This window comes from Hyperolius riggenbachi, chromosome 1 (genome assembly GCF_040937935.1).
Source record: "Hyperolius riggenbachi isolate aHypRig1 chromosome 1, aHypRig1.pri, whole genome shotgun sequence".
Taxonomy (NCBI): domain Eukaryota; kingdom Metazoa; phylum Chordata; class Amphibia; order Anura; family Hyperoliidae; genus Hyperolius; species Hyperolius riggenbachi.
Window position 1 is genome coordinate 188,024,820 of NC_090646.1, and position 12,982 is coordinate 188,037,801.

Consider the following 12,982-nt stretch of genomic DNA (forward strand, 5'->3'; position numbering starts at 1 on the left):
TGGACATTAGTTAAGGTTACAGACAATGTTTAGGGGTGACATACAGCAATAAGAAAATACAGGTAAGAGACACAAGGAGGAGGACCCTGCCAAAGGCTTACAATCTAGAGGGAGTGGTAGGGACATGAAAGGCAGGTGACCAGAGTTCAGCTGCTGGTTTAGAGCTCCAGCGGGGAGGGGGGGGGGGGGGGGTTAAGCCAGAGTGAAAAGTGCATTTTGAGGGCCTTTTTGAAGATGTTGAAGGAGGGGGAACCCCGAAGGGGAAAGGTAGGGAATTTAATAGTGTTGGAGCAGCTCTTGAAAAGTCCTGGAGCTGTCATGGGATTGGGTGATGCGAGGGGCAGTCAGGCGAAGTTCATTGGAGGAGCGAAGTGAGCAGCTAAGTGTGTACCTCTGAGTTCAATCGGAAATGTAGGCTGGGCAGGTTTTGTGGACAGATTTGTAGGCCAGGCACACACAGTATCTTGAATCTGATCCTGGACTGGATAGGAAGCCAGTGGAAGGATTCACAAAGGCATTATTGTGAGGAACAGCAAAATGAGATACAGTTGTGGAGAGCATCATAACAGTGGTACTGTATTTGAATTGATCTAATGCAGATTTTTACAAAGGGGAACATTATGTGATAGAAATTCTGATGGGGAACAATATAGTGGTGTTATTAAAATGGAGAGAACTGGCATGAAGAAGTCATAAAGGAAATATTATAATGAGAATCTATGTTATGAGGGAAATATGAGTGATACTATAGTGGGGTACTATGATGGGGGCACCACAGTGGAGAGAATTATAAAGGAGGCACTACAATTGGGATCTTTGCAATTTGTAGCCAAATCTCCAACATTCTGTAGGACAGTTACCTGGGCCTTTAAAAAATGTTTAAAGTTTACTGGTTTACATTATGATACACCCTTGAATGACTGTTTTCATATTATGTAAAAAACTAGGCTGCAGATGAAATGAAACCAACAGAGTTGTGCAGAGCCCCCTAGGGGCTTAAATACACACATTAAATACAAATCAAATGCAAATTATGCACCAATTCCTAATCTAAAAATGTAAATGCATATTATGTAGCCTAATGTTCCATAGAATTTCACGACTCTACAGTGTCTTCAATTTCTTATGTATATTTGTTCCTCATTATTTGTTTTGTACTATGTACAGCACTACGAAAGATGTTGAAGCTATATAAATAAAAATAATAATAATAATAGTTATTGAAAACCGATTTACAGTTTGCCTTAACATACAATAAAAACCTGTTTCCCAATTCCTTATTACGCATATAGTTATCCTTTATGCCTTTGCTCCAAAGTTATGCCATCTCTGCACTAATACAGTTCGCCTCTACAGTATGTTACATTGCTGGAAGCATGGTTACATCATTTCCTGTTGCATCAATTTCTGTTCTTGGAATGAATTGTGTGTGAAATCTGTTAGAGCAGCGAGGAAAGTGTGACTGTACTGTTTCATACTGTAAAGCATAAAAAATATGAAATATCCTTGCATCCCTCCCTATTAACAGTGTGTACACTGCCCATTTTTCTCAGTATGGACTTGTTTATAGTTTCAGTAAACATGTGAAAAGTAATTAATTGTTATAGTTGTGGCAACATTTCTGGATAGTAGGTATGCAAGTCTCTGCAGCACAGTAGAACATGCCACTAGAACAGTCTCAATATAAACAAATCTTAAGATCCCTTTGTAACTCAGTAGCAATGCGCTTTTATCATTGAAGCTTACCATACGTCATGTGTACATTCTTCATCACTACTCTTTGACCTGATGTGCAGAAAAAAATGTTAACTGCAGTATAAAAACCAGGATGTGTTCAACCTTGTTTTTTTTCTTCTTGTTCTGTCAACCTTCAGCTATTTTTCCCTTTCATTGTCTCATGCATATCAAGTCATCTAAGACGTTGTGCACCGTTTTATATCAGAACAACTGACTGTTCCAACCTTGCCAATAGATTGAAGTTGTGTAAATAGATATCTGTTTTGCGTTGCTTTTATAGCCATTAGGAATTTTCAGCATAGCACAGCACGTGTTAGCCTGCTTCAGTTTTTTGTTGTTGTTGCTGTGCAGTGATGGTTGAACAAATTAGCATGATCTCTAGCCTTTAAAGGGAACCTGAGGTGAGAGGGATAGGAACGCTGCCATATTTATTTCCTTTTAAACAGTGCAAGTTGGCAGGCTTCCCCCCTGATCCTGCGTCTCTAACATTTTTAGCCGTACAGCATGAAAAAACATGCAGATCAGGTGCTCTGACTCACGTCTGACTGGATTAGCCTCATACTTGTTTCGGGTACTACTGGTTCCAGAAGAAGATCAACAGGACTGCCAGGCAACTGTATTTAAAAATGAAATAAATATGGCAGCCTCAGGTGCTGGCTTACTGAACAGGCAGAGCTGGGATTCGAACCCTGGTCTCCTGTGTCAGAGCCCTTAACCATTACTCCATTCAGCCACTCCACTCCATTCAGCCACTAATAAAGGGACGGATGCATGAAGACTAGTGTCACCACTTAGTCTGAACACAGTGGGCTCGATTCACAAAAGCGTGCTAAGTGTTAGCACGCCTGTGAAAAGGCCCTTAGCACGCCTAAAGGGTCGCGCTAAGCTTCACATGCTAAGTTAGCGTTCGCACGGTGCGCTGAAAACTGCACACTGGGTGCGCCTATAACGTTGCACCAGGTGCGCCCGAAACATCGCATCGTGTGACGTTTTGGTTGCACCCGGTGCAACATTATAGGCGCACCTGGTGTGACGTTTTCGGCGCACCCATTGTGACATTCTGCATGCACCGTGCGGCGCTAAACTTTGCGCGCGATGACTAAAAGTTGTGGGCATGCTAAATACTTACGCCCAAAGCTTAGCACGCTTTTTTGAATCGAGGCCAGTGTGTAAAGCTATATATATTTAAAATATTATATATATATATATATATATATATATATATATATATATATATATATATATTATCAATTATTTTGCAAATAGCTTGAAGTCTTGCTGCTTAAACAATGATTTAATTGTCTTTCATTGCAACTGTGTTCTGTTGACTGGCTGTGGTTTATAATTTTATGTACACTTAATTATCTGTGAGCGTTTTAGATGGCATCCATTGTAGCATAATAGAGCTATTATTTATTTAAAGATTTCAGATGGTAGAGAAAGATACATTCCTGCCTTTGAATCTTGGCCAGCTAGGACTAGGTGTCATTGTTCCCTCCAAGCAAAGGATTGAATGTTGCCTCCAGCTCTTTTCTGCCTTTAGTGCTGATGACCAGAGGGCTTGGCAGAGAAGCTGAAAGTGACATTCATTGGCAAGGTGATGTGTAAAACATCATAGCGTGGCTTACTGATACAGGGATGCTGTGAAATGGGCTAACTGATTATGAGCGAGCCACAGGAAAAAGTATTTGTTCTGCGTGTTATGTAATTATCATGGTAAATCACCACTTTACAGTTTCAAATTAAAGTAATAAAGTAATGAGCATTGGTCCACATGATGAATTAGTTGAACCTTCTTTAACTCTGCTATGTGATATGGCTAAACAGGCAAGCTTATATGATTAAATATGGAGAAATATTGAAAAATTGAAAGAATTTTAGGCTTTCTGTATTATTAATATTTTATTTAAAACAATAACACCCACATATTTTGCAGTGCTGTGCAGTCATTAAGCAAGGGCTGTCATTCATGTACATCATCCAATATACTGCTGGGGATCGCAGGATACATTGTTGGGGTAGGTAGTTAAAGTGGCAAAGAGGCAGCATGGATTTAGAGGCTTGGGAGGATATGAAGGTAGAGAAGTGTCTTTTGTTGGTTGTGTTTAGAATAGTTTTTGTCGGGCAATTCGGATGCCAGGTTGCTGGCCACAAATGCCATTCCGGTGCAATTACATGTAGCCGAATGGCATAATTTGACACGCAGCTGGGTTACCTGGTGGCGCAGACCTGTCTCATGTCGTGTCTGAGCATGGTAACCGACATGCCCAGATGCAACTACATGGGAGGGCCACCTGTCCATCACCTGTCTCCTGCCTTTGCCCAGCGCTAGCATGCGCCCAGCCAGCTGATAGGCGGTGAATTCACTGCCTTCAGCTGCTAGTGGAAAAGAGGCCTTAACCCTCCAGGCGGTAACCCCGCAGGAGGATTTCTCAGGCCCTGCTGGGCCGATTTGCATAATTATTTTTTTTGCTACACACAGCTAGGTGACGTCATCCCGCCCGTCGCCATGGCATCCCGCCCGTCGCCATGGTTTAAAACAGGATTTCCGGACGGGCTTGATCGCCGGAGGCGATCGAAGAGGGTGGGGGGCTCACCCTAGGCTCGCCACATGATTTGAAAAAATTTAAAAAAACAAAAAACTGCTGCCCCCTGGCGGTTTTTAATAGACCGCCAGGAGGGTTTAAAGAGAAACTCCGACCAAGAATTGAACTTAATTCCAATCAGTAGTTGATAACCCCCTTTTGCATGAGAAATCTATTCCTTTTCACAAACAGACCATCAGGGGGCGCTGTGTGGCTGATATTGTGGTAAAAACCCTCCCACAAAGAAATTCTGAGTACATACTCTTGGCAGTTTCCTGTCTGTGAACCCTGTTGCATTGTGGGAAATAGCTGTTTACAGCTGTTTCCAACTGCCAAAACAGCAAGCAGCAGCTACATCACTTGCCAGCAGTAAAACTGTCACCACGTGATAAATGTCAGAATATAAATCAGGGATTTAAAATATTTTACAATGAGCAAACACTGACTAAATTATTTATGCATAATTATTGTAAAAAATGAAGCACTTTTTTTTATTACATTATTTTCACTGGAGTTCCTCTTTAAGTAATGTAGTTTGGACTTGTATTCAAGCACATCCCAGTTCAAGCTGCTTCGCTTCAGGTCTTCTCTAAATCATACTCTGTACTTTACCATCATTACAATGGTTCGTTGTAGAGGGCGTTCCATAGGCAGAGATTTGGTAGGCTGATGGTTTGTCATTTTGTTGTTAGGGGCTATGTGCTTTCACCTGAAACAAGTGGGAAGACCTGGATTTCTTATACTTCTTAGCACATGTGTATTATTTACTCATGTTGTATTTATTATTGAATACGTCTGCCTAATTTATCTAATTTACATTTTTTGGTTCAGTGTATAACTGAAACAATGCAAAAATAGTTTTTGTGTTTCCAGAGGAAATATATATAGAGAGAAATAAAAAAAATGTTCTCTGGTCATTGATTTGATCACAAGGCCTCCCTGTGTTGCCTGACACTTTTTACCTCCCACGTATGGTGTGTATGTAATTAGCTCTACAATAGACCTTAAAGAAGTCTGTCACAAACCTGAAAAAGTGGGGATAAAATACTCCCATTCCATTAAAGAACCAACTAGAAGCATGGCCAAGTTTTACCTTTATGACAAAATATAAATCTACTGTTCAGCAGAAATCTACTGTTCAGCAACCTGCCTCTGTAAAACTTTTTACAGTATTGTTATACTATTGTTGTTGAGAGGCGGCTTTATCTATGTAATCGTATAATGTGTTTAGCCCATATTGTCCAGATTTTTCTGAAGGTACCTGCATGTATGGGAGGTTCACAATGTAATACTGTACTTGAAAGGTTTATATGAAATCCATGTCACCCATTGGAAAATATCCCAAGAAATGATAGTAGAGCTCAATATTTTTACCTAATAGCCCATTATTCTTTTTACATTTTTTTGTTTATTTGACGGTGGGAGGGGAGGTTTACACATTCAAGTTAATAGCATCTTCATTTGCTAAAATAAGTGTGCGTGTCTGTATGTGTGTATATATATATATATATATATATATATATATATATATACATACATACATACAGAGAGAGATGTACATTTCTTTCCAGTACAAGTTAGAGTGTAAATAGCTTTTTTCCAATGTTCCTGTAACTTGCACTCCTCTGACATGTTTTGGACTAGTCCAACTCCTTGTGGGGGAGACTCAGAAATGTCTTTTGAAAATCACTCTCTGGACAGTAGTGGTAAAGTTCAGCTGGCAGAATAGTGTGCCTCAAGTAGACAAGATAGCTTCCAACTTGGTGTAGTTCCTTTGAGGGGAATACTTTTGAAAACAATAAAGGAAGTTTGGGGAATTCCCTATCAGATTAATAATTATCATAATTGACAGTGACATAGGACAAAAATAATTTATACTGCAGTTTACTCTGGGACAAATGGACATCGTGTATGTATGGTAATACACAAACATTTATTGCAATATTGGTACTTAAAATAAAGTTGTTTTATGGAATTCACACAAGTCCATTCACAGCCATTCTGTTCCAGTTAAAGGACAACTGAAGTGAGAAGAATATGGAGGTTGCCATATTTATTTCCTGTTAAATAATACCAGTTGCCTGGCAGTCATGCTGATGTATTTGGCTGCAGAAGTGTCTGAATCGCACAAAAAACAAGCATGCAGCTTATCTTGTCAAATCTACCAATAATGTCAGAAACACCTGATCTTGCTGCATGCTTGTTCACGGTTTTTGGCTAAAAGTATTAGAGCCAGAGGATCAGTAGGATAGCCAGGAGTCATCAAGCAAAAAACCCTCCCCCCGCTCTACTTACCTGGGGCTTCCTCCAGCCCATTGCAGCTAATATTACCCACGCAGCATCTCCACTTGCAGCCCCTAGCCCGGGGTCCCCACTGGTGCAGAGGCTGACCTCCTCTACTGCGCCGCTTTATATGAAGTCCACGTTGTCCGTAGTGTACTGCGCAGGCGCAGTAGTTCTGCTCCTGCGCAGTAAGCTGTGGACAATGTGGACTTTATTGATAGCGGGACTCGTGTAGGCGCAGTAGAGGATGACCTTGAGGTCAGCCTCTGGACCGGCGGGGACCCTCGTCTGGCGGGTGTGAGCGGAGATGCTGTGTGGGACATGTCAGCTGCAAGGGGCTGGAGGAAGCCCTGGATAAGTAGAGCGTGAGAGGAGAGTTTTTTTGCTTGATGACTCCTTTAAAGTGTACCCGAGCTGAAGCTTGGGTACACAACACCAGAAACTTGCTTAGATAGAGGGAAGCCTCAGGATCCTATTGAGCCTTCCCTCGTCGGTCTGCTGTCCCCCGTCGCTGTTCACGGCTCCTTTTCCACAATCATGGCCACGCATTGTAATATCGAGCCCACAGGCCACAGCCCTGCAGCTCCGTGCTCCTGTACCTACGCGGGTGGGCTCGATCTTACAATGCTCGGCCATGTTTGTGGAAGAGGAGCCGTGCAGCCAGGACTAAGAGGGGCTGCACTCAGCAGCAGAGTCTCTGTGGACCAACGAGGGAAGCCTCAAAAGGACCCTGAGGCTTTCCTCTCTGAGGGGTGATTATTCATTTTGAACCCAAACTTTGGTTCGGGATCTCTTTAAAAGAAAATACATATTGTAGCCTTTCTATCCCTTTTGCTTCAGTTGTCTTTTAAAAAGGAGTTCATAATTATTATTGCCCTGCTCCCCTTTGCAGAAATGTTGTTGCACATGATGTTTAATTGGCACTGACATACTTTACACGTTGGGCCCTGTTTTTCTATTCTATGTATGCAAAGAGCTAGCGGGAGTATATTTTGTGAACATTCTGCACCCAGTCAGCAGTGCTGAACATGCCAATGACTGATGTGGCAAGACCGGTGTTTACCATAAACCTGCTCTGTTTCTTTATCAGGCACTCTTTTTAGTGATGCACAGTTATTTTGTTGTATTTCTTAGTATTTACTGCTGCAGCCTGCACAGAAAAAGAAAAGGAATCTATTTTGCAGTGTTTTCTGAGGCAGTATTACCCTGCCAATTTACCTGTAGGTTCACAGTGACTATTATAATCTGAATATGCATTGCTCCAGTCACTGAGACAATAGATAGATCCATTGAGACCTCTTCAGCACAGTTAAATTATGCCTGTTTAATCATCCAGATCCTGGAAATAGCTTTTGCATTGTTACTTTATCTTAGTAAATGTTCATGGTGCAATCAACATTGAACTTCAAGTGCACAAAGCATACAGTTTCCACCACCTGAAGAGGATGTATTCAACAGCATGGGATTTACCATGTATCTATTGATCTATTTATCTAATTGGTTTTGTCTCTCTGTCATTATACACCAACACAAGTGAGTAATTCCACTGTCGGAAGCTTACCATTTAGCTGCCTTTACCATACGACTGCTAATAAAAAAAAATCATTAATTATTATTTTGGTTTTATATAGCGCTGACATCATCTGTAGTGCTGTACAACACATAATATATATTATACACAGCTTCACAAACCACACTGGGATACTGATAATACACAAGTCACAAGTAACTGGACGAGCAAGTGATTTGTACATTGATGTGGATATGTGTGCCTACATTACATAGGAGTGATAAAACACACTAGGAGAAAGAGCCCCGCCTTTTATATACTTTGTCAAATTTGGTGAGGGGCCAGCAGTAATGCTTAGTAGCTAAAGGACAAGGCTAACCACAGAAGCAGTGAGACTATTGCAAGGATATTTGTAATATGGTATTTGGGGCTTCTAGAGTACTCTGCAAGATATGTGAATGTAAAAGGCACATATATGGGCAGTGAAAAAAGTCAGCATTGATTCAGTTTTTAGGTCATGTCTGACTTTATTTCACTCCTTCTTTTTTTTCTGTCTTTCTTTTTTTTGTTCTTTCTTTTGAATTTGGTGACCTCTGCCTATACCAGCCACAGAGTGACGTACAGCAAAGGGCATAGTGATCAATACCCTACTTTCATTCATCCCTTCAATATTAGCTGTTGTATTGGTTTTGCTGATCTTGAGTTCATCCTCTGCCAAAAAATTATACAGTTATCCAACAGAAATGTAACATAAAAATGCTTGTGCTCCTGTAACTTGAATCATTTTGAACATTTTCAATTACCAATATTAGCAACGCAGACACCAGTCTTTGTGTGTGTAGAAGAACAGCCCAGTGACATCTACTTGTAGGACCTCTGCAAAAAGTCTCCCGTGGATAGTGCACATTCTAGTCCTCTCCTGATTACCTCAATTATGCTCAAGTGAAGTGTTTGGGAATTTATGTGACAGCATGCTGCAGACTTGATGCAGGAGAATTTCATTTCAAGCCATCTGTGTAGCCATGTTGTGCAAAGAACAGCTTTCTTGAACAGACTGACTGAATTTGAAGTTGAAGTGCAGTTTTGATCGTGTTGTAACATAATAATTGCATTTCAACACTTTAGCACAGAGGTGCCCAACCTTTTTCAGCTCCTAAGTTACAATCCCAAAAAATAAAATAAAGGTAGAAAAAGTAAGTTTGAGAAAGTAAATTTCAACTATTACTATTGAAGTGTTACTGCAACTTTATAATCCTGTTTTATTAAAGGGGCACTATGGCGAAAAATTGTAAAATTTAAATTATGTGCAAACAAACAATTAAGAAGTATGTTTTTTTCTAGAGTAAAATGAGCCATAAATTACTTTTCTCCAATGTTTCTGTCACTTACAGTAGGTATGTAATGGATTGCAGAGACACCGCCGCACGGTCTGACAGCGGGGCGGCTGTCTCCGCGTTCAGGCCGGCGGTTTCCGCACAGCAGCGTGCGTCTGGTGTGTCTGAGCCTAGTAGTGCACACAGATGGAGAACTACGCGCGCGCGCGCTAGGAGGCAGGACCTTTATGCCAATAGGAGAGGAATGATCAGCTGATCCCAGCGTAGTAGGTGATTGGCTAAGTGGGGCTGGGTGGCGCTGAGGAGCGCTGCTCTATATATACTTCTTGCCTGTCAGCTGCTGGTTGTCTGCCGTTGTGAATACTTACATGTGAGCACTCAGACCAGTCAGATCCCACGGTGTGTTAGAACCAGGAGGACCTGGGAATTCACACTTAGCCAGAATACGTTTGTGTTATTTGTTAGACCAGTTCCAGGGTGTTGAGACCACGGACCTCACACCCAAGCTTAGGGAAACTGTGTCATTGCTGTGTTATACTTTAGACCAGTTCCAGGGTGTTGAGACCACGGACCTCACACCCAAGCTTAGGGATACTGTGTCATTGCTGTGTTATACTTTAGACCAGTTCCAGGGTGTTGTGACCAAGGACCTCACACCCACCTTAGGGACTCTGTGTCATTACTGTGTTACTCTAGACTAGTTCCCGGGTGTCGAGATCAAGGAGCTCACACCCCAGTCTAGGACTCTGTTATATTTATATGTTATGACTATTTGATCTGTCGACCTTTCTCTCGCTTTCTGATTCGGTACCTCTGCATATCTGTCTACCTGTTGCCAGACCCTGTCTGTACCGGTTGCCGAATCAGTCTTCTGTCTCTGTACCTCATCTGCTCGTGTGTTGCCGACCTGGCCTGCCCGACTATCCTAGCTGTCACTCTCCCTGAGTGCTCAGTCTATCAGTATTAGCAGTGACACCATTCCATCAGGTGTCAGCTGCAACCAGGACTCCCACTCCTCAGAGAGTCCGGCCTGTTAGCAGCCAGTGGTCCCTCCCTCTGGCTGCAGTACAGTTCACCATGTAATACTGTTATTCCTAGTTACCAGGTCCTCACTATCAAGAGATAGTTTCTGCACTGCCCGGGGTCACCTGCCCCTCAGGTGGCTCTTGGCCGAGTCTCTTATATCTCCCGCTCCTCGGGAGATAGCCTCCAGTTCATCCAATACATTTAACTCATTAAGGTGTCCAGAGGTTAGTCATACTTGTATTATTGGTGATTCTGCAGATCATCCATAATCGAGTATACATCTGTATTGTTGATGATTCTGCAGATCATCAACAATCACATTCTCTCTGTGTGCTGACACCGATCGTTACAAGGTAAAGGAAATCTGACAGAAGCGACAGGTTTTGGACTAGTCCATCTCTTCATGGGGGGATTCTCAGTGATTTATTTTCAAAAGTACTTAGTGAACAGCAGTTGCTCTGTCCAACTGCCAAAAAAACTGTGTAGAGAGCAGGGAAGCTGGCCAGCATCATTGTTTAAATCCTTTTTAGGGAATATCTTTATAAAGAATAAAAGCCTTGCTGAGAATTCCCTATGAAGAGATGGACTAAACCAAAACCTGTCGCTTCTGTCAGATTTCTACTACCTACTGTAAGTTTTGATTAAGGAGCCATACTTTACTCCGATACACATGAGCTTTTATCTGCATGTTATGACATTGGATTAAAGAACAAAGACGTTTTCTACTTTCACCTCAACACCTGGTGTAGCGGAATTTTCTGTTGGTAGCTGTCTTTACCTACTGTAAGTGACAGCAACAAAGGAGAAAAGTAATTTATGGCTCATTTTACTCTGGAAAAAACATACTTCTTATTTGTCTATGTTTGCACATATTTTCCAATTTTTCGCCATAGTGCCCCTTCAACATGCCCTTGTCCACTGTGTTCAGATTTTGACTGGCGTAATATTAGCCCTTCAAGCTTCTTACAGTTAGCTATCAGTTAGTTACTGAATGTTGAGTACACAGCTGCACATTGTTCTATTGTTCCTACTTGGCAATAACTAAAATGTGAACATTGTCAGAGTAAAAAGAGTAGGACCCTGTGGAAGAATAATATAGTAATTTAACAATTCCTCTGTAACTTATAGGTGGTATTGGTAAGGTTCATTATCTTGTTGACTAGGTTTGAAGTATCCAAATACAGTACTCAGAAGGGTAACCAATAAAACCAAAGCAGGTAATTTGGGCACTTCAAGTTGTTCGCTAATTTACTAATTATTAAAGGATACCTTACATGAGGCAAAGCCACTTTAGTTAAGCATAAAGTTATGCTTATGCTGGATCCACATATCTCTGTGCGTTCTCTGTTCCTCTCCTCATTCCTCCCAGTCCCCATAATCACCACTGGTGCAGGGAAGAGGAGGAAATGGGACCGTGATAGGAAGGAACATTGCCACAAGCCTGTGTCTTCCTGCCTTTAGCCAAAAGTCACAATTGTCAAGGAGTAATTATGGGTACTGGAAATAATGAGGTGAGGAACAGTCAACACAAGTATGTGGACCCAACATACATATGTTCTTCCTTGGCAGAAATACTAAGAACAACCCTAGCTGTGGTCTTATATGACCCAGGCAATAGTTTTACACTTTTGCTACCCAATGGCAGACCTATTTTAATAGAGAACGTACCATTCTCTGTTGTTCTCTAGGCTTTGGAAAACCTTAATAAATCACACCCCTTGTGGAAAAGTAACCTTAATCAGATTGATAATTGAATGATTTGCCTTGTACTGATGGACATTTTTATAAAAAAAAAATGATTTATAGCAGCTTGTCCAGGTAGATGTTGGATTTGCTTATCTGCAGTCAGGAGAAGCGTGGAAATTTCCAGCCATAACACAGTATTTATTTTTAAGCTATTTAAAACTTTTACACACAAAATCTTTCCTGTCAGTTATAAATGACTGATCTCCAAGTGCCACGAGTTACTGAAGAGTGTTTCATTGTTTCCTTTTAGCTCCGCACTACGGACAATGTCAGCTGGCTCCTCGAGACCTTCCAAAGTCTGCTTAGTTTGTGGAGATGAAGCATCTGGGTGTCATTACGGAGTGGTCACCTGCGGAAGCTGCAAAGTCTTTTTTAAAAGAGCAGTGGAAGGTAAATGTTCAAGTGGGTGATTACTTTTTATTATCTTCTCTGTGTTCCTGTTGTCTCATTGGTTGCTGAGCATGCTGTGTGTTAACTGGTGTATTGTGAAATCCATTGTTTGGCTCAGAACTAGTTACGCTGTGCATTGCATATGTATGAGCTGCATTTGAACACTTTCATGGGTATTTGGAATGTGTCCCTTGAGATGTATTTTAGTCAGTGAGCAGTTTTCACAGGAGAGTTATTACAGGCGATGTTTGCGTTTTAGGATTGCTGCACATTTATGCTATGCCTACTAATGCATCAAATCAAAGTCATTTTATCTGAAACTTGTAATATGCACGGGATGTACGAATATGTACAGTATGTATGAAAAGGCA

General features: G+C 41.4%; 1 protein-coding gene across 4 annotated transcripts in view; it reads left to right on the forward strand.

Annotated features, from left to right (window-relative positions):
- NR3C2 (nuclear receptor subfamily 3 group C member 2) overlaps positions 1 to 12,982 on the forward strand; it is a 470,603-nt gene that overhangs the window by 274,835 nt on the left and 182,786 nt on the right. For 3 of the 4 annotated variants that reach the window (XM_068279226.1, XM_068279217.1, XM_068279231.1), the window contains exon 3: positions 12,472 to 12,623. In XM_068279226.1, coding sequence (XP_068135327.1) covers positions 12,472 to 12,623 — 152 coding nt within the window. The remainder of the gene's footprint in view (positions 1 to 12,471; positions 12,624 to 12,982) is intronic. The other variant, XM_068279219.1, reaches the window with a different exon arrangement.